The following is a 24,220-nucleotide window of genomic DNA, read 5'->3' on the forward strand; positions in this document are numbered from 1 at the left end:
TACCTTCCTGAATCACAGAATCATAGAATCTTTAAGGTTGGAAAAGACCTCTGGGATCATGGAGTCCAACCATCAACCCAGCACCACCACTATGTTCACCACTAAAGCATGTCCTGAAGTGCCATACCTACACATTCTGTGAACACTCTCAGGAATGGTGACTCTACTACTTCCGTGGGCAGACTGTTCCAGTGTTTGTCAACCCCTTCCATGAAGAACTTTTCCTAATATCCAACATAAACCTTCCCTGCTGCAGCTGGAGGCCACTTCCTCTCATCCTCCATGCTTGAGTGCTAGAGAAAGCAAGAGGGAAGGAGGAGCTGGTCTTTGTGGTAACATGAAAAACTTTCCCCCTATTCCAAAAGCTCTTTCAACTTGACCATTCATTTTATAGGGGTCTGGTGGACACTAGTTCTTACACACTCAAAGGAAATATGTCTTCTTCCCTCCAGTACCAAGTCTGGAGGTGGGAGAAACCATCAGAGGGGAAAAGGGTTCTTCAACCCAAGATAAAATTAGGCTTCAGGGAGTATGTTTCTGTCTGCCCAAAGTCAGGGAACTTCTGTGCAGGTCTGTGAGGTAGTAAGACTCTGTTTGGGTTACTCATGGTCTGATCCACTTATGTTCTTCATCCTCACAAACTCCTATCAAATGTCTCTGTTTTTTCATCACCTCTGAGGCATCAGATGCATGGAAGTACCTCATTGCATAAAGTGCATGGGCATAACTGCATCTTTATTCCTTTGGTTTTCACCTTGTAGGAAAACAAAAGGATGAAACAGTGTTTGGAGGAAGAGCTTAAATCCAGGAAGGACTTGGAGAAGCTGGTGAGAAGGCTGCTGAAACAGACAGATGAGTGTGGCAGGGAGGACACCGGGCGCAAGTCATCCCTGATCGCTTGAATTCATGGAGAAGCTGCTGGCAGTGGTGTGTGACCTCAGGTGTATTTTTGGGAAGTGGAACTGGATCCTTTGCCTCTTCTTGCTCCTTATTTTGTTGGTTTGGGGTATTTTGTTACCAAAAAAAAAAAAAAAAAAACCAACAAAAAAGTCATAGAGAAAAAATAGATTTTCTTCCATCCAGTAAGGAAATAAAGCAGAAACAATCAATCACAACTGAACCAGTAAGCAAGCAGTCTGTGATTCACAATTCATCTGCAGCAACTAATACCTCATTGTACCTGCTACTGGGAGCAAATACAAACTCTGCTAGTGATTGTTGCTCACAAAGGCTTGGGCAGCATTTTCCTAGAAGAAGCTTAAGCACTTTTTAATACTTTCATTCTTTCCAAAAGCACCAGTACCTATTTATTGAATGAAAACATTACTGAGGTGGTATTGAGCAGAAACCAAAAAAGCACCATGCTTCTCTTTTCAGATAATCACAACTGGGGAAGCTTTTCCCATCCGTCTTCTTTTCCCCCATTAGTTGACTGTAGCGAACTAGAGCCCAGCAATACTGTGGTTCCTGTGTGGCCTTGATACTGATTAAAATGTGCAATTAACATGAAGATGTTTGAACTCCTTGGGGGAAGTCAGATCTGGAGCACCTGTCAGAGCGCATAGGAAGGTATTTTGCACAGTGCTTCCTCCTTACAGCTCATGATTAGCACAACAGGTAACTGCTGTTCTGCCCCCATCCCTTTTCTTATGCATGATGTAGAATTCCTGCCCCCTGCTTTATTTTCACATTGAGTGTCCAGGTAGCCTAGGAGATGATAATTTTGCTGTGCTTCCTCTTGCAGGACATGCTTTTCTCCATATGAAATGTAAACACTGCTCGACAAAAAAAGCAACCCTAAATGTGCTGGTCCCCTGCTCCCTTCTGCCCATTTCATGCTTTTCATCGCTCCTTCCCAAAGGTTGGGAATGTTGCCAGTGGCCACTTCTCCCCACATCGCCCCACAGGGACTTTCTGCTAGGGAAAAGGAACTTTCTCTTGAGATAGGGAAGATATTTATGCTTTGACAAAAGCTGGAACACTCCTGAGGCAAGGATGTGCAACACCAGGTCCCTGCACAGCTCCTTGAACACAGCATACAGGCAACATGCATATGTATCAGCTCTCCTTATCTTATTTGGTGTTATACCCTAGTTTAGAAATGGTGTTTTCCTTCCTTCCTTCCTTCCTTCCTTAACAGTATTATAAAAATAACCTTCTGTTAATGATGTCTTATTTATCTCACAGGGCAGCATGGTCCCAGGGTGTGCTGAGGCACCACAGGTCATTACAGTCACACCATTATGTTGGTTGTGAAGGACATAACACAGGCAATAATTACAACTCTCTCCTTGCCATTAAAATTCAGCCAGGACATTGCAAATGGCGTTTTGGGAGATACAGACTCCAGAACATCTCAAGGAGTGTAATAAGAAACCCTCTTAAAAGAGTTTCTAGAGAAAATTCTATTTCTAGAGCAAAACAGAGGTCTGGTTACATTTGCCATCACCAGAGCATCCCAGCCAGATAGCAGCTCCCCACATCCCTCCCTGGGCACACAGCTGAGTGATTTGGTCAGCAGTCAAGCGCTGCTGTGCTTGTGAATTGTTTTCCAGGAGCAGGACCGTTGCTGCTCTTGGTGCTGCTCAGGGAGGCCGTGCCCAGAGCCCTCGGCACTGCCTGGCCCCGCTGCCTGCTCCAGGCTGGCCGGGCACCGGGCTGCTGACATGCAGAGCAAGCCAAGGGAGAGGGTGCAAATGTGTCCTCGCTGCCCCCAGGCTCAGTTGAAACCCGTGCTATGTACATATGCATGTTTGTGAGATGTAATGTGATGGAGGGCACACTGGGACTTTTTGGATCAAGCGTTTGTCAAGAGCTAGAAGCCAAAAAAAGACAAGAAAATAAAATAAAAAGGAAAAGAAGCCATGCCAGATGGACAGCAATGTTTCCATATTTACTTTGTTTACAGTGCTTTGTAAATAGGTTCCAGTGAGTCTGTCTTTAGATGGATGTTGTGTCAGCTGCCTTCCAGTGTATCTTTGTCATGTAGGTTTATTTACTGTAAACTACTTATGCAAGTTCAACTTTTCTAACATGTTTTTATTTTGAACAGTTTTTTAATTGACATTTTCAACAAATAAAGGATAAAAGTCACTTCTTAGCCCTTGGAGCTGCTTCCTGTGTTTCTGCCATGAAAGCAAAGCCAGTGCTTGCTCTGGGCATCACTGATTTCCTCAAAATGCCATGGCAGCATCATACATCTCTCATTTACTGGTAGGAATGCTGGTGTGAAAGGTGATGCTGGCACTTGGACTGTTGCTTCCATCGCCATCCATATCTGCAGTAGGCCAAGAGCACCTGGTCCCAGGACAAGAGATGCATTTCCATCCCTCAGGCCCCACGTGCACTCTGTTCACAAGGATGCTTTATGGAAAACAGACTGCTCTGCTGCACCAGGCACTTGCTGTAGATAAGTGACTTCCTGCCTGTTTGAGATTTTATTTTTTTTTAGTTTGTGTTTTTTCTGGCAATTAGGTGTGGTGACAGGATTTCCTTTGGTCTACCACCACTTGGACAAGATGTCTCCTGCAGGCTGGGAGTTTTTTAACTCTTTGGTGGAGATGTGCCATGGTCTGTGGTCTCAGGCCACAGCAGAAGTGGAAGATCAAGGGCAGGAGGGCTGGACACTCCTCTCCTTCCCCAAACACAGTCTTGAGAGTAGGAAAAAGAACAAGGGAAAAAAGAAACACTAGCCTTGGGTGCATCATGGAAAAACACTGAAGTCTGAAACTTCCAGAGGGCAGGCTTAAATGGGATATTAGAAAGCCTCACTCTTCCCTATGAGAGGGGTGAGGCCCTAGAACAGGTGACCCAGAGAAGCTGTGGCTGCCCCATACGTGGAAGGGTTCCAGGCCAGGTTGGATGTGGCTTGGAGCAACCTTGTGTGTGTGTGTATATATATGTGTATATATATGTATATATATATATATAAAATGTGTATATCTATATCTATCTATATATCTATATACTTTTTTTTTTAGTAAGATCAGTGTGTATTGAACCATACAAACACCTCTCCCAGCAGATCTCCATGCTGCTGCTTGGACAGCACTGCTCATCCATCACCCGCTGTGCCAGTCCTGCTGATGTGCCCTGCAAACTCATTACCCTCTCAACCCCTTAACTCGGAACAAAAATCAGTTTGGAAATCCACAGCCTGAGGACTTGCATAGAGGCCTCACGTCAAGGAAAAAATCAATGCATTGACAACCTTTGAACTTTCCATGGGGAGAGCAAACAGTGCCAGCTATGGCAACAGGCAGGGCTGGGGGAGAAGGACACAGTGGAATGGCAGCAATTGCCTCTCGTCCTCTCTCACACACTACCTCACATCTGAATCCCACTGGCTATTTTTGGCAAGCCAAGAAACAGAGGCAAGAAACAAAAGCCCTGATAAAGGCAGCTGTGGGAGCAGGGGCTGGAGTTGGTCAGGCAACCCACAGGCAGGAGAGATGACAGCTGGCATCTGCTGCCCTTGCTGCAGAATTTATGGACTTCTTTAATGACTGTTTTTCTCCTCCCCTCTTTGTTTTCCTCAACCATGCAATTTGCAGCTTCTGGATCCCTGCTCAGTGATCTGGGCTGGGGACCACAGCCCAGCCCAAGGTCTCTGGCAGGTGCTCCTGGCCATCGAGGCTGGGGGCTGCAGGAGGCTTCAAAGTGTGCACTGATCACAGTTTTTCCGCCTGTGATGAGCACGTTTTCTACTCCTCGCTTTTGGCCACACACACACTCCTCACAGATCTCTCCTCCCCATTCACTTGCTCCAAGCTTCTCCCCCCGTCTCAGACCGTGCTAGTTCGCACCGTTTTCGGTTTCTCCTGTAGCTCCCACCCACGCTCCCACCATGACCGAGCACCTCCACCTCCCCTGTGGAGGTTTGTGGTTCTTCAGGCAGCCCAGCACTGCCTGCAGGAGCCTGGCCCACAGGGCTGGCTGTGTTTCAGTACGAGCAGGGGATGTGGTCAGACCCACACTACCACAGGGCACCGCATCCATCCCTCTGCTCTGAAGCAGAGACATCCCTGCAGGCTTCATGACCTCATGACAGGCAGGAATTATCCTCTTTCAGTCAGGTGTCCTAAATCCCATTAGAACTAGTCCCCACCCCTCTGTTTCATTGCTGTGCTAGGGGCTTCAGCCTTGGTGTCTCGCTGCCCTCCCAGGACAGGGGCTCCCTGTTTCCTTCTGCTGCCAAAATGTCCCTGGTGTTGCCTGGCCCTGGCACCTCAACATGCCCCAAGGAGCATGGTGGAATGGCTGCCCCTGGAGGCTTCTGGGACTGGCTGTCCCCACTGTGACCCCCCAGTGCCACCCCACTGCCCTCTTGGTCCCCAGACCCCCAAGCAGGACCCTGTGAAATCTCAGCCTGGATTTGGGAAGGGTGAGCAGTGTTCAGAACATACAGAGCCACCTATGTCTGAATCCATAAATTGTATTAATTGTGGCGTGATGAGTGGAAGAAACCCCACACTGTGGAAGGGGGAACCATGAACACTCAATTATGCTGCAAAACACAGCATAATGCACAGTCCTCAGGCACTCAGCTTCTCTGGTTACAAATATAAGATGGGTTCAATTAAATAAATAATCTTCATACAAGATGTCAGACAAGAGTGGTCCATCCCCTAAAAAAGTTAGTTTTGGAGAACATCCAAAAAATTCTTACTGAATTACAGTGAAACCAAACAGTCCCTGAGCTCTATTGGTTTTGAAGGGGGCTGTGCTGGGCACTGAGCTCTGCAATGAGCTGTGCAAAGAATGCCCTTTCTGTCCCACCAGTGGTGGCATTTGGGCACTATGTTAGGACTAGACCTGCAGCCTCCAGCACAACAAAGCCTAAAGACTGTCCAAATCTAGAAGTTCTTTCATTTGCAAACTTGTTGGTGTCCAAGATTATTTCCAAACTTTGACACTCTAAGTGTGACCTGTATAACTAAACACCCCAGGCTTGTCACATGCGTCACCTTCAAATGTTTTTTAAAATGCAATCAATATCCTTGTGCTCTGATCATTTTCCCTGCAGACCAAGCTGGAGAACAGGGTTGGGAAGACCCTAGTGTGCAGTGTCACCCAGGTACCCCCTGCCCAAGGGGGCATCTGCACAGTCCTGCTCTCCTGGAGCTCCAGAAAAAATGCCTCTGTGGACATGTCCTCACTGAGGACAGTCAGAAGATGCCCTACACATGTGTCTTGGAGGGAAGAAGTAGGTGGTCCTGCCACCCTGTGCTTTCCTGGTCCTCCTCCTTGGGTAGGAGGGGTCTCAGGAGAAGATGCAGTTCCAATTTTGATGGTGGTGCCCAGTGCCCCTTCCACAGGGTAGTGAAACTGTCCACAGGCAAAGGTTCCTCTGCCTGCAGAGGTGGGAGGACAGTGTGGTGAACTGATTCAGGTCACCAAGCGCACACCACCACTAGGGCCCTACTTTGCCTTGAAATCTGCAGTCCTCCCTCAGCCACCAAGCACCCCTCTGGTGCGGAGCGAGGGTCACCAAGCATGAACCCAGCCAAAGCAGGGCCACCCCGAGCAAGTTGGTTGAGTTTCACCGACAGGCATGGATGGAAAAAGGGGGTTCTCCAGATACAGCCGACAGCTGGAGCGGCAACAATGCCTCACCAGCAGCTACTATGCAATGACAGTGCTGGACTTACTGATTCCTTTAGAGAAGATGTTCCTAAGCCTTTTAATGTTTTTCCATTGATGTTTGGAAGCAGATTGGTGCCGGAGATATGCATGAACCCAGCTTGGCTGAAGTGCCCTGAGCCATCGTACATTTTTAGGAAAGAAACATTGATGGCAGAGTTTGGAAAACAAAGCTCTTATGACATAACAGGGACATCGACCCTGCCGGGAGTGTGGGGTGTGGTGGACCCAGACACACGACACCAGCATGTACCAAATCAGTGGCTGCGAAAGAATAAAAACTGAAAGCAAATAATAACAGCTTCAAACTTTCTTCCATTTGTGTTCTCAGGGCCCCTTGGCCCTCATTAATAAATAACAAAATATACAAATTAAGAAACAAGAAAAACAGAGAGGCAGAGGAACATAAATAAGGGGAAAAGGGAAAGGCACTTTGTTCAAGAAGGTTGGACTGAATTGCCAGCTCAGGACAGCCCTTTCCTCACTACAGCTTGAAGATGCCAAAGTAGGTGTTGCCGTGGCTATACCCCACTTTTGTGGAGTCTGTCACATTGACAAAGACCATGTCATCTTCCCTGAGGTTGAAGACACCTCCCACACGGATGGACTGGAGTGCACAGACGGTCTTCGAGTGTTTTGCTTCATGTGTCTTCAAGGAGGTCTGTGTCTTTTGTCCTTTCAGCAAGAGCCGGTCCTCTTCTTTGGGGATATGTAAATAAATATAGAGGGTGAAGGGTGCCAAAGACACTTCTGGGGTGCAGAAGCTGACTTGGGAGTAGATGTAGTAGAGCCCTGCTTCCTCCACCTTCAGTTTCCCCTCCTTGTTGGATATCAAGCTGTTTGTGGGGCCATACATGGTCTCCCTCCACTCCAGCACTGTAGGGAGACAGCATGGCAGGTGAGCTCAGAGAAGGAGACTTCCAGTTTGGCAGGCTGATTTGGGGGAGCACCCACAGACATCTGGCCTCAAAGCCTCTGTCTGTCTGTGAGGCGCAGTCAGTGGGGTACCCAGCCCAGGACACCATCCCCAGCCCAGGGCCCCAAGGCCAGAGCAGATTTAGCCCTTGTTTGCTGATCACTGGCTTTGTCAGCCTTGACTGGATATGTGAGTGGAGGTACATTTAGCTTCCTTCATCCAGCCAAGTGGAAATGCTTAGGGAGGAGGATTGTCTGTGTTTACTACAACAGACCAAACAGTGTCACTTCCATTTGCTGCCCTCATGGACTTCAGTGGGACACCCTCCAAACCCTCACAGCACTACCAAAATATGCTGCAACTCTACTCTTCAGAGCCTCCCATCCCAGTTTTTTTCCATCTGGGGGCTGCCTTTTGTCTAGAGTCCTTCCTCCTTTGAGATGGCAAGGCTTTATCAAGGAAGTACAAAAATTAACATTGCACAGTTGCTATCCCTACCTAAGTGCAGAGCTGCAAGGGCGTAGCACAGTGAGTGCTGTTTCCCCTTGCCAGGACCACGGCCCACACAGGTCAGGTGATGCCATGGATTTTGGGACACTTTTGGTGTCATCACAGCAGCTCATGGGGTTAGTTCAGATAAGCCTATACAGAGACCTGGAAGCCATGGCTGTAGGGCTGAGCTCAGCTATGACCTCTGGAATTTGGACGTCTGCTTTCCCCAGCCTACAGAGACACCTAGAAGAACAGCCAGGGGGAGCAACTTGGCTCCAAGGGGAATAATGGGTTCGACTACCCCAGCCCAGAGACAGTGTGCCATGGGTAGTCCTGGAGGAGGCATGAAGCCCATGGGCCCTGACCAAGCATCCCATAGGAATATTTCCCCACACAGAGTTGGACTCCAGGCAACTGCTGCTCTCTGGACTCTGCTTTATATGCTCAACAAGTGTTTGAGCAGGGAGTTTTAAAATACAGCGAGTCTCTCACTTCTCTGATCTTATCTAGCACTAAGCTTTCCACAGGCAGACTGAGCACTGGTGAAATGTTGCATCAGAGACGGAAAGAGCAGTTGCCAATTACTGTCAGTTACTCCAGAATTAAATCAGAAGTGCTTAGATTGTGAAATCCTTGCCAGATGGAGTGACTGACCGTGCGAGCTCATACTCACTTTGGTAAGCCTTGCTGTTGTGGGAAGTCCCTAAGCTAAGGCTAAGCTGAGGGATAGATCAGCAAGAGCAACCAGAACCGATACAGTGGATGCACAACTGCAAAAGGACTCAGGTGTTTCTCTCAAACGTGATGTGGCCATGGCTGTGAATAATTGCACCTTGACCAAACCAGTTTGGAGCCCAATGCCGTGACTGTAAAGCCCTCAGCCCGCCCATCTTACTACCAGGAGCACTACGGGTGAGAAGAGGATTAAATCAGCAGACGCAAATACAAGCAGAGCCCTCCAGCAGCAGCCACCGTAGCAAGAGATGGCCAGGAGAGCAAAAAGATCTATTTTAAGAACAAAAGAAAAGTGGGAGGTTGCTTTCCTTAAATACAAAGCTAAAAAGATTTCCACTCATAAAAAACACTGGAAAGATTAAGCCCTTGTGGTGCATTTCTAGGAAGGCACACATAGGACTACTGAGGACAATTGGGATGTGTGAACCCCACATGGCACAGGTGCACGTGGCGACATGACCACTGGGAGGTTTGCTGTGTTTTGGGGACACATTTTTGTGCTGGAGTTGTTCTGTCCCATTCCCCACCCTTAGAGAGCCACAGGGCAGGACTGGGAATGCACACTGCTGTGTCCCTCTGGCTCCCTGGTCAAGGTAGGACCAAGTGAGTCTGTCTTACCTGAGCCTGCCTTGTTGCTCGGCTGACCTGCCAGGTGAACTGCAATTGGCTGCCTCTTGTCTGCTGCAATTTAGAAAGGCCAGTGTTATTGATGCCTTGGCACTCACTGTTTCCCCAGCGCTCCTCTGCAGGGACTGCAGCTCCTTCACCCTTAATGCTTCTTTACAGGCAAAGTCATCATCTCCAGATTCCACCCCCAGCCCAGAGTGAGGCAGGACTCCACTCAGCAAAGAGCTGCAGGTGCCTCTGAGGTAAAGCCTCTGATGGATGAAGCCTGCGGAGGAGATGGTGCCACCTTGCCCGCCGTTGGAACAGGACCTGGATGTGCCCACCCCTCACCTGCCACAGATGTTTCATTCTTGTGTGTCACGCGGGGATGCTCGTGGTGCTCAGGACCTGCCACGTAAAAAGGCCACAGATTTAATTTTGGGCTCAATTTCAACAACTTCAGACTGTCTTCTCTGACACCCAGAACCACCTGTCCTGGGGAGACAGCCATGGCCAGTGTCCCCCTCTGCCAGCTCACACTGAGCTCAGTCCTACACCTACGGGGATGCTCCAAACCCCAACGCATCCCCTGCCTCCACACCATGCTCTGAGAAACTCATGGGCTGTTGAAGGAAACCCCTTCCCAGGCCAAGGAACTTGCCCTGCCCCAGCAAGTCATGAGTGCGCTGGCTACACCAGGAAACTCACCTCTCTGCATTTCAAACTTGGGCTGCTCCTTGGGGGGTCCATCCTGTTACAACAGCAAAAATATATGGTTTTTTCTCAAAATCAATGATTTTGAAAGTTTCTATATAAAAGATGCTCTGGTCATTGCTAAGGTTTGGTGATATTTAGCTCCAACAGCCCTGTCAGTTCATGACAGAGCCTATCTGAAGCCAGAGAGCCCCTCTTGTACCTTCCCCAGCTTCACACATGACCATGGGCTGTTTGCAGCAAGGAGTTTAGAGGGTTTATGGTCTTAGGTTTTATTCAATTAAAATGATGGGTAAAGTGTTGAAAACAATAAGATAAACAAACAAGAAAAATCTCCTTTTCATGTGGGAGAGCCATGATGTAAGTGCTGCCAATGTACACTGCTGCCCTGCAGTTGGGGTTTTCAGGACTGCTGACCACAGCCTACCTCAGACACAATTTTTGGTGTCTGTTGAGTACTGTTGCAAACCTGAAGATTTAGCTGAGGCAGGTTTAGCTGAGGTGATTGTTGTCATCAGGCAGTGACAATGAAGAAGAAATATTCCTCTCCTGTCAACTCCAGCCAGCACAGCCACTCGTGAGCAGTGAATTCGGGGCTGAGGAGGATGAGAGCACCTCATTGCAATGCACGTTGCAATGCAAATTGGCTCTTCTGCATCCAAATGTGAGGAGCCTGATCCAACTAGAGATGCCATCCCTGAGTCCATGGGGTGGCAATTTGCACAGCACCCTCATGCTCCTTCTCACTGGTTGCCAGGAGCTGTTTCCTGGCCCAGGCCTTGCACTGTCATTGACACCTGGGCAAAGTGGGCAGAAATGTGTTCCCAGTGGCAGGTGGCCACAAGCATCCTCACAGCCACCCAGCACAGGACTGGAGCAAGGTGCCAGACAGCAGAAAATCAATTATTTTCAGACTGGAATCAGGGAGAAGTGCCAAGGTGGCTGTAGCTCCATCCTGGCCACCACAAGGCACAAACATACCATGGCACGTTGCGGCTAGATGTACTCTGATCGAGAGCATTTTAGGAAAAAAATCAATGAGATTTCTCAATAATATCATATAGTGTGAAAAGGATACAGCATAAAAAAGGGCATGTGCTACACAGCCTAAAAGTAAAGAGCACCCACGCTTTTAAAAAAAGCTTGGGGTGAAGCTCTGTGTGTGATTGGGAGCCCCTCTCCTTCTTCAGTGGGATCTTTATCCACCCAACTGCATTTACCTTGCTCTGGATGCTCTGGAAGCCCTTTATAAACTTTTCACAGTCCAATAATGTCGACTTCTGACCTTCTGCTGTCTGACATTTCTGAACTTTCTTCAGGAAGATGTAATCTTCATTTAAGCTCAACACCTCTTCCATCTGCCAACAGAGGAGAGAAGGGAGGGTCAATGGGATGTTAGCAGGAAACCTGCAACAGCAGAGCCATGCTGCATTCCTACCAGCAACATATCCAGCCTGGGAAGCTCAGGGTCGGATGCTCAGCACTGGAATGAGATGGGCAGACAAACCGTGGGCAGCAAGACTCCCAATACAGCATCTGTGCCCTCATCCCCTGGGAACTGAACCCATGGAGCTCACCCTGAATGGCAATTCTAGGTGACAGGAGGATTGCTAAGGATCTGTGGGAGTCACATTCTCTGAACCTGAGAGAATCCGTGAGAGAAGCAGAGAAAAGAAAGAAAAAAACAATTCTTATCTCAATTGCTACTCCTCTTGTTGTTCACAAGTGGAATGCACTGTGGAAGACTGTTTACCTGTAGGAAATTGGTAATTGGATTCTGTGTGAGTATTTTGATTCATTGACCAATTGAATCCATGTGTGTGTGTCGGCACTGTTGGCAGACAGACAAAAGATTCTGTGCAGTCAAGCTGAGTGCTTTGTGCAGATTCGGTTAATTAGCCTTCTGATAAGATGGAGTCCTCCTTGTCATTTCTTGCCTTCATTGGGCTTGCCCTGCTTTTTCAATAAGGATCTATCTTCTATCACCTTGATAATTAACTTAAAAGTCCATCTCTAACTTTTCCTAAAGAAACAGAAATCCCAGTGGGTGGCTCAGGAGTTTTGCAGGTCCTTCCCCAATGGCCTTAGCAGGCAGCTGGGATGCTCACTCAGCCCCTCACTGCCCTGTCCACTCAGAGGGGTTTAATTTCTACTGACTTCTTGACTAAAAGCATTGCCAGCAAAACAAAACAACATGTAGATTGGGGCTGAATTGTGCCAAGACCTTCAGATTAAAAAAAAAAAAAATCAGAAAGCCAATAAGAAAATAATTAAATGCATCCAAATACTGATTTTTATATTTACACCTGTTTGGGGTTTTTTTGTTGTATTTTTGTTCCTTGTAGAAACCTAACATGCAGTTAAGTGGTAAAGAGGAAGTGCAGCTGGACATGAAGACACACAGCTGGGCAGAGAGCTCGGCACAGGCAGCACTAAGATATGGAGGATCAGATTTGAAGCCCTGCCACAAGCTCTGAAGGCAACTGAAATCTTCTTGCCTCCTGTGACTGCATTTCAGCTGCCTCTGAGCCTCGGCCATGTGCCCCTGTAGTCACATTTCCCTCTGCCAGAGACCCTCTACACATTCCTTCATGACAGCCTGCAACCTCCATGCAGTGAAGTCCCCTTCAACACCTCTAATATTAAAGCCCCTCTAGCTCAACATTGTTCTCCACCCTTGTAGATCAGAAACCACACATCTAAATTTCAATTTAAGTTGAAACAACACATGTAAAAATCAGTAACATCCACCGTATCAGTGTATCAGGTAAGAAAAATGCATGCTGGGTTTTAGGCACATATTTCTTTAGCAGGCAGTCATTTCTGGCTTGAAGAAAAGTAGCTTTAGATTGGTGATTTTAGGCATCATGCAGTGCAGCTGCAGCCATACCAACCTCAAAAACGTCTTTCTGGACTTTAACTTTTTGGTAGATATTGTCTCAAGTATGGAACAGAATCATTAGCACTATGTACCTTCAAAAACAGAGGAGGTACTAGGGTCTAGTCTTTTCTTCCCTAACCTACACAACAGCACCTGAAGTGAGATGTTGATAAAATCACTGAAACATGAGAAACAAAATATTTCTGGACCTTTCATTCTCTCAGTTAATGTCACAGTGCTAATAAGTGCTACAAAATCAGAAAAAACCACCACCAGCCTAAAACAGCCACTTGCATGCCTAAACGACACCCTCTTGTCCTCAGACTAGCCACCAGTTAGCAGATTTATTCCAGGTGTCTCTTGGCAATTGGTCATTCTCTTTTTGTTAGCAAGGGGAACAGATCTCCCACCTATTCTCATGGCAAATTAAAGCAGAAGTGAGAACATGGGTGAGATAAATGATACTGCTGCCTCCATCCAGTGGTCAGCACCATTTTCCACCATGTTCATCCTCCTGGTGAGCAGATCTCACCAGACCTGAAGCCAAAGCATGCCAGCAATCCAGCAGGGACAGAGACAACTTTCTCTCTCTGCTTACCTTATCCATCTTCATGTGAAGATACAAACAGAAGAGCACGGTCCCAATGGTCTGCACTACAATAAATACACTGAGGAAGCCCATGAACATTTTCATGATGGCAGGAGATGTGCTGCTGATAGGACGGGGTGCCTCAGGACCATAGGGTTCGTTCATCCTCCGTGCACGTTGCTGGGGCTCCTCCAAATGCACTGCTTGCAAGTAGCATGAGAACTGTTGTGCGAGCGCCTGCTGCTCAGGGGATACAGGGTACAGCAACCTACACTTCCTGGAAAAAGCTCTTCATCGTGGGTAGGTTTGTTCACTACCATCTCCCATAACAAACAACAACAAAAAAGTTGCTTAGACTTTCTTCTCTGTTGCACTTCCATGCTTTTTCCTACTGTTCTACCAGAAACAGAGAAAGGTTCTTATTTCGTATATTCATATCTGCCCTTGAATCACTCAAAAATATTGCCCGGTGGATTGTTTTTACTGTTGTGAATGAAAGTCCTGTGGCAAGTTGCCATAAAAGAAATGTACACTGAATACAAATACAGAGCTTCTGAGCAGTACTGTGGGCTGCCAGGGGCTGGGAAGCACTCAGAGATTTGGTTGTTTCTCAAGAGGGGAAGAATAGCTTTTTCCTTTTGATTTCCTCTAAGAGAAGGATGATTTCTGCAGTGAAGATGCTTGGCTGAGGCAGGTGGGTTATGCTGGTTTCTGCTTTCCCTTGTGCTATCCCTGGATGATGTCTCTGCCTGGTTCTGGGTAGGCTGGGAGAAAGGACCATCTGTACAGAGAGTGTAACCCTGGTGTGGGCACAGCTTTCACGCTCTTTAGCAGACAATGGGACTTTGAGCTTGGTGCTTGGCTATTAGTTTGCAGAGACAAGTTTTAAGTCGCTTTCTTGATACCCTAGTGAGGTGCTCACCCTGTATCCAAGAGCACTAGCCATCTCATACCCTGCCCCACTTATTTCTGTTACCTGTATCTATGTACCTAGGCATGAAAAGGGGTGTTGGGAATGCCAGATACTCTGGCGAGCTTCTGACCTCCCATCCTCATTGCCATGCAACTTTGAGAAATCCATGTCCCCTCTACACCCTGACGCCTCTCGAGCTGGCTGCAGGGAGGTGAGATCCTGCCCCCCAGCTCTTCAGGAATCCAACATTCATGAGTACATGCAATGCTGCTAAAATAATACACCAAGTAAATACCAGGGGGTCCTCATTGCTTGCAACAGGGGACAGACCTCATTTACTCTATGTAAAGAGAATAAATGTGGGGGTTTGTTGGGATGCAGAGGAGGAGGGGCTGCAAGAATGTGTTGAGGAAGGCTGGAAGGCTGGTTTGAAGGCTTCATCAACCACCACGTAGAGTTGTTTTGAAAGTGGTATGCTAGAGGAGATTTTCTTATCAGATGTTCACACAGCTAATACAGGGTTGGATCCTGTAGGTGGGGGGTGCTGAACAGGTCCTGCTTGCCAGCAGCCCCAGGAGAGGAGGGTACACAGGGCCTTTTGGGGCTGCTCAGAGCATTGCAGGATGGAGTCCAGCATCTGCTTTTCCCATCTGCCTTCTTTCCCGCATCCTGCCCTGTGTGGTTAAGGTGTTATGAGCTGCAAATGCAAATGCTGGTAACAAAGCACAAACACTTCAGCAACTGAATCAGGGTTCGACCTTAGCAGGTCACCGTGCTCCTAAATATAACATCCTAATCACAAGTGTGGGATGGCTCCAGGGTCTTTGTGGGCAGCATTTGATAACAGGGCAGAGGATGCCACGGGGTTGAGGCCCTGGCTGGTGCTTTGCAGTCATGTAACCCTTCAGCTTGCCAGGACTGTCACACCTCTGCAGTGAGGGGTAGGGCTCATCCTTTGGGAAGAGACTGCCAGCTCCGAGGTCAGCTCCCCTTCTGCCTCCTAGAGGAGAGAGTAGCTGCTGAAGTCCATCCCCTTGAATGCCCGTACTCTGAGGGCTGCCCACACACCCTGACCGTCCAAGGGCTGCCTTGCTGCTCAGCTCACCAGGGCTTTCCAGTCTCCTCAGGAGTGTCCTCCCAGGGGCAACAAGGTGCCATAAACAGTACTGGGAATGCATTACTTGTGTCCCCAAAGAGGATCTCCTCAGTATCACTGAGCTTTGGACCTGGTCCCTCAGGCTTGCAGCTCTGCTGCACAGAGGACCAAGCCCACACGCAGCCTGGGGCCACTGCCAAGTGCTTTCTTTTTGTCTTAAAATTGCCATAATCTTTGGAAAGGCCCAGCCTGGTCTCCTCTCAGGCATCTGGTCTGACATCAAGCTCCTGCATACTTGTCCCTATCATGGCAAGTTTGCCATAGGCAGAAAGCCATTTGAAAATCCCCAATAATACTCCAGACAGCTGAGGGCCATGAGGCCACAGTGGGGAGCAGCATCAGCTCCCCGAAGTTCTCATGCTTTGCCTTAGCCCCACCACACTCAGCAGCATTTTCCAGGGCTCTTTAGCGTTTCCTCTAAATTTAACACATCTTGGGGAAGTCACTACATGTGAAACTAAATTACATGGCAAGTCATCATTTAATACTGTTCCCGAATGTGTTGGGACAGAGGCAGCCAACAACGTGTGAAACCACAGTGCTGAGTGTTGCAGAGTTTTTGCACAGCTATTCCTGAGCCCTGGCTTTCTCCAGTGGACAGAACATTTTCAAAGACATTTCTGTAGAGCCACCTGCTTCACTGAAGTGAGAAGAACCTGTAGGAAATGTTGAAAAGACCAAGCATGTCACTGGTCCTATTGCATGCTCCTTGATGGAGGCTGGAGCCTTAGATGGGCTGACGAATTTGGTGAGGAGGATGGGGAAGAGCTCCAGTTTTGAGTACCCAGCACAGAACATCACCGTTGGCCACCGGTGCTGCAAACCAGGAAACTAAGTTGCTCCTTGGCAGCACCCTGATAGGGGAAACCAGGTGGAAAATATGACAGTGGGGATCCTGGCAGAGGTTCAGCAGCAGCAGATCCTCTTCAGGAAACCATTGCTCCACACCAGCAATCCAGCCTCTTGCTGCTGCAACTGGCGGGGAGCAACCCTTGTGAGCTGTCCACTCTGCAGCACCTGGTCCTGAGGCTTCTACGGCTCAACCTGGACCACCACAGCTGCAGAGCAGGGGTGTTGGATCAGACAGGAGGAGCTGACCAGGCCCTGTGGCAGGCAGACCCCCAATGAGCCGTTCTGGCACCGTGACTGCTCAGAGCCAGGCAACCCAGGGACCTGCTGCAGGGTACGTGGAGCTGTTGGCCCCTTGGGACATCCCCTATTGCCACCTCAAATGGATAGTGGGGATGGAGGGCGATGCATATCCCTGACTGTTTGGCTGCTGTAGGAACATGGGGGAGCGAAGCAAAGTGGGCAACACAGTCTTAGGGAGAGTGGGACATGATTCAGAGAGATGATGGGCAAGGAAGAGAGGAGCCAACAGCAGGAGGAGCAGTCTGCCTTCATGGGATAATCCCAGGGAAGATGAAGTCATATCTTCACTTGGTGATAAGCCCATCACCAAGAAACCAATCGGGTTTTCTTTTGCATCCCAAACTCTCTGCACGTTACCATACCCACCCACTTGTGAACGCAAACTGGTACAGTTCCTCCAGCCAGATAACCCCTGGGTGAGACAATGGGAAAATGTGATCCGCTGCTTGCATTCCTATTGCCCGAGCTGTGGTATTTCCGCTGATCAGCAAATTGTCTCCATTCGTATTCGGTGTTCTGAGTTTTGTTTACTGAGAAAATATCCGGTTGCCTGCCCCTGTGATCTGTCAAAGGCTGGGAGCATCTCTGAAGGCAGCAAGGTGAAAGCTGCTGAGAAGAGAGTGATTTTTTGGGGTTTTCTGGGTGCACGCTGTGGTTTCTTGACTAGCTTTTTAAAATGCGATGCTTGCCCCACATGCTCTTTATAATTAACAAAAGCTGGGTGTTGTGCAGTGCTAAGAGCAATACACTCGAAAAGAAGATTTTATTCTGAGTCAGAAAAGGAGTTTGCCTGCAATGTCATGGGAATGATACAGAAATGAGTCTATGAGAGAAACCTAAATTAAGTCCCTTCAGCCCAGGGCCAGGGGCAGAAGGGAAATTTGAATTTTTCTGTCATTTGCTTTTTCATTTCTTTAGATTTTTCACTCTCCTGTACCTTCTGAGCTCTCATGTCTCCAGGACAACCCTGCCATCAGAGAGGAAGAGGGAACAGATATAGCCAGAGCACCACAGAAAACATCACCAGCATCCAGAGAAGGAAAGGTTGCATTACGGTTTCTGTTCACTATCTACCTCAGTCGAATAAGATAAAATTCTTGGGAGTCCAGAGCAGCAAGAAGCAGTTTCAGGGAGAGAAAAACATGTCAATCCTTGTGAAAGCTACATCCCCCTGTGGAAGAGAAGAGCAGAATATGCTGGTTGTAGCCACCATGGTGGCAATGGCAGGCTGCAGCCCCATTGCTTGCCATGGTCCTCAGCCATAGAGAAACCCATGTGGAGATGAGCAAAAGTTCCAAGCTGAAGCAGATGTGAACATAGCAGGTAGATCAGATCAGATGTACAGTGTCATCTCCACTGCATTTTCCTTGCAGATGTGAGAGAACATCTGCCCCTCCAGATATCTTCTCTGCCACCATCCAGAGCAGCAAAGAACAATAGAAAAAGAGCAACAGGGGGTGGCACTGGGGTACTGCTGTCCCTCTGAGCAACCCTGTTCCAAGGGTCACTGTCCCCTGTGCCCCCTTCCCTCCTTACCCCCTCACCTCCCTGCCCTTCTGTACAATCCACAGTTGCACCCGAGCCAGACTTTTCCCCGGGGAGCTGAGGTGGGTGGAGAGCAGGGAACAGCAAAGAAACAAGCCCCAGTGACGCCACAGAGGATGGAGGGCCCTGGAGGGCATGTGGCTTTCATGCCACATCTGGGTGACAATGCCAGCCTTGCTGTGCTGAGCCACAAAGAGCACCTGGCCTCAGAACTGCTGAGCTTTGCAGTAGCTGCAAAACCACAAATGGCACTAGAAACTTCTTGCTGTGAAGGCTGCACCTACTCCTCCCAACTTCCTAAAAATAGAGCCCAGAGTGGGGAGGCCCACGGCCCTGGCCCTGCCAAACAAGCCCCTCTTGCCTGAGTCACGGCGGAAGGGAGCAGAACACCCCATGCCTTCCCCACTCTCGGTGAAAGCTGCTCTCCCTGCACGGGGTGCGGGGGCCTGCACCCACCAAAACCACAGTGAAACGTCCCGGTGAGGCTCTGCCTTTTCATGTTGTGAAAGGAGAAGGGAGGAGTGGGGGAAAACAAAACCCGGGGTGGCTGCAGGGCTGGCAGTACCAGTGCTGCCTCCCACAGCATGGCACGATGGGTGGGTGGGGAGGGTCCAAGCATCATCTTTGCATCTCTCCTTCCTCTCTGCCTGTCCCATTGGGACAAAAAGGTCGACACGACTGCCTCTTCAGCATCCGTGTGGGACACACAAACGAAACAAAAGCCTCAGAGGGAGAGGGAGGATGCTGCCATTCATCTCCCCACTATGGGGCTTAGACCAGTCAAGCCACAACTGTAACTGGCTCCAAGCACTTGCTGGGCTCCACAAACAAACCTTGCCACTACCCAGACTTGCCACAGCAGAGCCACCTCAGCTCCCACCACCCCACAAGGGTCCCTGGCCACTGGCTGGGACATTCCAATGGATCGAGGCATTGAGTCTCAGGGACAGCTTCCCAGCTCTTGACCAAAGTCCAGGAGGAGATGTCATGTGCAGCTCTGAGATGGATGGGATCCCAAGGATTTCGAGGGGGTTCGTGTCCTGGGAGGTGGGTAAGGCACAACCTGAATCAGCTGTTGTTCCACTCAGTCTTTCTCTCCTTTCCCTCCCTCCATAGGTGGAGATTTGCCGTGAGCCTTCACCATGGCTGAGTCCAGGGCTGGCCATGCCTGGTTATTCCACTGGGGCTGCACAGCAACACATCCTGCATGTGGACACATCTGGATCCTGATTGAAACTTACCAAGACGTGAGCAATCTCCCAAGGCAGACTTGGTAGCTACTTGTTCAATCTTCTCCCTGTTTTTTCTCCATTACACCACAATCCCCCTGCCATGGCAATATTAATGCAAATTACCCATCTTTTCCCAAACCCTTCACACATCAAGCTCCACAAGGCTCTCATCACAGGGCTTTCTTCACTGCTACGGGAATCACATCTGTGGCTCTTCACTCCTCCCCTTTTAGTCTTTGCTGTCATTTATCCTCTCTCCTCGTTGATTTTGGATCCTTGGGGGGCTTGTGCTCCAACCTCTAGATAACTAGGATCCCATTGGGTTGACACACAGCCCCAAGGTGAGCAAGGGAGGGTGACACTGCTGTCAGTGGCAGGAGATGAGCCAGGAAGGGTGAGTGGCCAAAGACGTGAGGGGCAGACTCAGGAACACTGCTCTGACCTAAGAGCTTAGGGGAGGAAATCCTCAGCCCCTACTTGGGACTAACCAACCCCATGGAGAAGGCAGCATCAGGGGCAGGCGGAAATTCACATGCAGCCATCTCAGTCAGGGAGCCCAACCAAGACACAGCATGTGTGGTCAGAAGCAGCAAAACCAGTCTTTAATCTCTTGCAAAGCAATGCAAAGGCAGAGCAGTGCTGCCTTCCATGCATGTTTAGACACTGCAGTGGTGTCATACAGCCCTTTTGCCTCAGAACTGTAAGCCAGGGTGCTCTGAGCAGGTCATGTTGGCATCACATGGAGCCCTTTCTCTACATGCTTCCAGTCCTGTCTCAGCTGTGGCATGATGATGGGAATGCTCAACCCAGCTCCAGCCTGAGCTTGCTCCTTGGCCAGGCTGAATACTTGCATCTCTAGGGCATCGTCTTGGTAACAAATCCCCCATAAAATCCCTGTGAACCTGTGAGAGAGCAGAGAACAACTCTGCCATCTACTGATTCCTCCAGCTCCTCTCCCTCCCTGATCCACATCTCCATTGCTGCCTCACACAGCCATCTGGAAAACTGTGGCTAAAAATGAAGGGTCTCCATGCTGGAATGTGATGCCACAGGAGATGCCAGAGAAGCCCTGCAGTCAAGCCCACTGCAGCCCATCCTGCCTCACTGCCCAGTGGCCCTGGGACGTAGCCACAGTTCAGGCTGCAGAGGCAAAAAGAGCAAAGTAAAGTTGCAAAAGCTGCTGCTGACATAACAATGTACTTTGTTCTCATGCCAGGGACAAAACCTGCTCAGAGAAAATAAAAAGTCTGGTTTCCATAAAACACGGATGTTTCAGGAATTCCTCCATCTGAAGAGACCTCAGGTGCAGGTTTCCTTTGCAAGGAAGTGGCACCTCATGATTGGTGAGTGCATTGTCAAGGTTTGCAATGGCTTTCCCCACAGTTCAGGGGAGCAGGGCTGGCTCAGTGTGTGCCCAGCCCAAACACCGGCAGCCACAGTGGGGAGGAGTGGGTGAGAGCATCAGGCCAGCCCGGACACCCTGACCAGAGGCGGTGCAAAGCCTGGGCTTGGGCTGAGCACTGACCCTGCTCAGCTGGTTCTGCTGATGGCCAAAGGAATATAGACAGCCCTCAGACACAAGTGAATGTCCTCCCTTCTGTAGAATCTCCTGCTGTGGGCTGAGCACAGACATCTGAGCAGCACAATACCCTACAGAACCATCAGAGGTGGCTCCAGCCTGTGTGGATCACAGCCAGTAAGGCTCTGACATGAAAGCAGGTCATCTCCAGGAGGATGCTGCAGCCCCAGCTCCTGCATCCCGCTGATGCTGGGAGCAAGGCTGCTACAATTTCTAGGTACCAGAGGCTCTTACTGGCAGACAGAGGGTGCTTCTTGGAGCTCACTGTCTATTTACAGAGGCTTGGAGACCTCAGCTCATCTCATATTTACCACAGGGGCCAGAGGTGCATCCAGGTAGCATCTGCAGAACACCAGCCTTCTTGTATCCCCATGCCCAGCCTCTCTCCCACCATACTCAGGCTGTGACAGGCTGGGGGCTGGAAACCCTTGAACGTGTCAGCTGCTCCATCCTTGCTAGAGTTTTCCCGCAAGATGTGAAAAAAAATGTGTAGAAAAAACAGAGAAACATAGCTTGTTCAAGCACTCTGTTTCAGGGGATGATGGTGCTAAAATGCCCCAAACCAGAAATGATTATGCACATGCAGGTCCCCCCGGGATGAAGTCACACCAGAGGCACAAGTTTCTCATGGAGAAGTCTTGTGCAAACATAACTCATGCACAATAAATCAGACACAGGTCTATGTGCCTCGTGAGCGGATGCTACTTATGGGTCCAGATCACCACATCAAATTGCAGGGCCATGGGATTTCAGCTTCTTTGCTGGTGCCCAGGCTATCCAGAGTCCCCGGCAGCAGACAAGACCTGGCCTGGGGACACACAGATGCTTTTCAGGACCCACGTTTTCTTTCCAGAGGAGCTCCCTAATAAGCCCAAGCTGTTGGACATATTTCTTCTCACTCACTTGAATGAGTCACCAAACTCCAGAGGCTCTAATTCTCTTTTAGCAGAAAAGCAACCTTATTTCAAAGTGGAAAATCTTTGGCCTGAAGCACCCTGCACAACTGGAGGGAAGCATTATGTAGAGGTGATGCAGTCAGAGAGGCGTGAATGCTGGAATGGCCACTTCACTGTAAAATACAGTGAAAGGAAAACCCCAGACACCCTGTTCAAGGAAAACACTACTGGCACTAAGCCTAAGGACAGGGAAAAAAGGACCAGTTCTCCCCACTGCTCAGGGAGGGGAAGATGAACCTGCAACAATCACCATTTTGCTGAGCCACAAGGAAATCTACCTACGTAAGTATTGTGTTGTCATCTCTATGACAGTAACTGGGGGAATCATACCGGAAACTGGGTTCAGTGGTTGGACAGGAAGGAAAGCAAACCTAGAGCACATCCCAATTTGTGCCCTCAGCATCAGCCTCCTTGCATCCCCTTGCAGGCCATGGGCCAGCCAGGATGTGGATCCTGTTTGCCTTTGGGATCTGGGCATATAGATGGAGAGATCTGGAAGGCAGGACACTCACTTTCTCTTGCTGCCTGTGTCTGGTTGCCTATGATATATGATATCTTAGATAAGTCACCTGGTCTCAGTTTCATCACTGGTGAAATGAGGCATCTCTGTTTCTGGGTAAAGATCCAGAGATATAAACAGCCAAATAGATTCAGCCTATATAGAAAATAATCACCATGCCAGCTCTAATCTGCAGAGCAGTATACTTTCAAAGTGCATTGTATCTTGAAGTGAGGATGCAGGACAAGAAAAATCTTCCCTCCCCCCCCCCCCCCCCCCCCCCGTGGAGTCTGTTTTGGACATGATGGTAATTTCAGAGTCATACCCAAGCCCTTGTGTCAAAATTTTTTCATCTTCCTCCCCTGTCTCGTTGAGTGGCTGGGTGGGCATCTGACAGCAAGGTCAACCCACCACAAGGTCTCAGCCCTCCCATGAGCTGCCCTTGAGTTCCTACTCTGCAATGCAGGTCCCGAGGACATCACTGCTCTTCCTGGCTTCCTTTCCCAGGAATTCATCCTAATTTTCCAAGAACTGAGCTGAATCACACAGCTATTACTGACGTAGTGCAATGCTGGGTCTTAGTGCTGCCACAAGCTCACAGCTGTGAAGCTCTGTTGCACTGACACATGAGGCAGAGAGACTAAGTCACAGCCTGGATTTGGTGCAGGACGCCAAATTTATCCCAAATTTCCTTCACAACAGCAGAGCATGCAACCTCTGGAGTGGTTGTTGGGGGTCTTTGAAAAGAGGAGCCAGGTGGGATTTTTTAAGTTTTGCAGGGCAAAAAAATCAATGGAACCGAAAGTAGGTTCACGCCACTGTGCCCACCCATGCAAAACTATCACGAACCACAAAACCAGGTAATTACACAATCTCCTCCCAATGTTTACTAGGTTCATTTTCTCAGCACTGGCTTCTGCTTACAGCAGCCTCAGAAGACTTTAGGTAGAAAGGACTCTTGGTCTGCAATAGCCAGAAAACCCATTGAGCTTGTCCTAGAGGGTAGAAGCATATGATTCAGGTTTCTGAGAATGAGCCCCAGTTTTCAAATAATCTTGAAAGAGATTTGTACAAACTCAGAGCTCTCACAGCATTTTCATTCATATACCTGAGATCACAGGGAGAAGACATAAAGCAAAATTTCCACCCTGTGTGGTGAGGAAGGTCAGGCATCTCCCAGAAGAACAGAGCTGAAGTCCAAGATGCCCTGGAAAGAACTGTTTGGAAGGGTCAGATCTGATTGACAGCAGGCAACGGGTATCTCTCAGACAAACTATGTCCTTGAAGCCCATTTCAGGAGCTGCCAAACACTGTCCCCACTGATATCCACACCAGGTTCCCCAGGTTCTCTTTGGTCATGGCCAAAGGCACTATCACAAAGAACTGGATAATCACTCCTTGCTCTAAGCAGATTTACCAAAACCCTGATATATATCTCTCCAGCCTTGGCAAGAAGCACAATTTACAATCCCTTTGCACAGGTGGGGGCATGCCACCCTGCTTGCATGGCACAGGAGAAGCAATATTCCCTGGAAACCTCCACTGCAATGTCCTCTTCATAGCCTGTGGATAATCTGTGTTCATAGGACGGGGCAGCTTTCTGCTCCACCCCA

The 24,220-nt window shown here is 49.0% G+C and overlaps 2 protein-coding genes across 6 annotated transcripts in view; one reads left to right on the plus strand and one right to left on the minus strand.

Annotated features, from left to right (window-relative positions):
- Positions 1 to 3,100, plus strand: part of ARHGEF6 (Rac/Cdc42 guanine nucleotide exchange factor 6) — a 38,373-nt gene extending 35,273 nt beyond the window's left edge. For 3 of the 4 annotated variants that reach the window (XM_063170880.1, XM_063170882.1, XM_063170883.1), the window contains one exon: positions 762 to 3,100. In XM_063170880.1, the coding sequence (XP_063026950.1) occupies positions 762 to 902 (141 nt within the window). In that variant the 3' untranslated portion in view covers positions 903 to 3,100. The remainder of the gene's footprint in view (positions 1 to 761) is intronic. The other variant, XM_063170881.1, reaches the window with a different exon arrangement.
- Positions 3,101 to 6,960: 3,860 nt separating this feature from the next.
- CD40LG (CD40 ligand) lies at positions 6,961 to 13,784 on the minus strand. 2 transcript variants are annotated; one of them, XM_063170963.1, is made up of 6 exons: positions 13,585 to 13,784; positions 11,326 to 11,463; positions 10,100 to 10,142; positions 9,743 to 9,799; positions 9,404 to 9,463; positions 6,961 to 7,518 (listed from the first exon to the last, which is right to left on the minus strand). In XM_063170963.1, the coding sequence occupies exons 1-6, from the start codon at positions 13,738 to 13,740 to the stop codon at positions 7,127 to 7,129; spliced, it is 846 nt and encodes a 281-aa protein (XP_063027033.1). In that variant the 5' UTR covers positions 13,741 to 13,784; the 3' UTR covers positions 6,961 to 7,126. The 2 variants fall into 2 exon arrangements, with proteins under 2 accessions (XP_063027033.1, XP_063027031.1); XM_063170961.1 differs by having other exon boundaries at positions 6,962 to 7,518; positions 9,404 to 9,466.
- Positions 13,785 to 24,220: the final 10,436 nt, after the last annotated feature.

This window comes from Melospiza melodia, chromosome 16 (assembly GCF_035770615.1).
Source record: "Melospiza melodia melodia isolate bMelMel2 chromosome 16, bMelMel2.pri, whole genome shotgun sequence".
Classification (NCBI taxonomy): Eukaryota; Metazoa; Chordata; class Aves; order Passeriformes; family Passerellidae; genus Melospiza; species Melospiza melodia.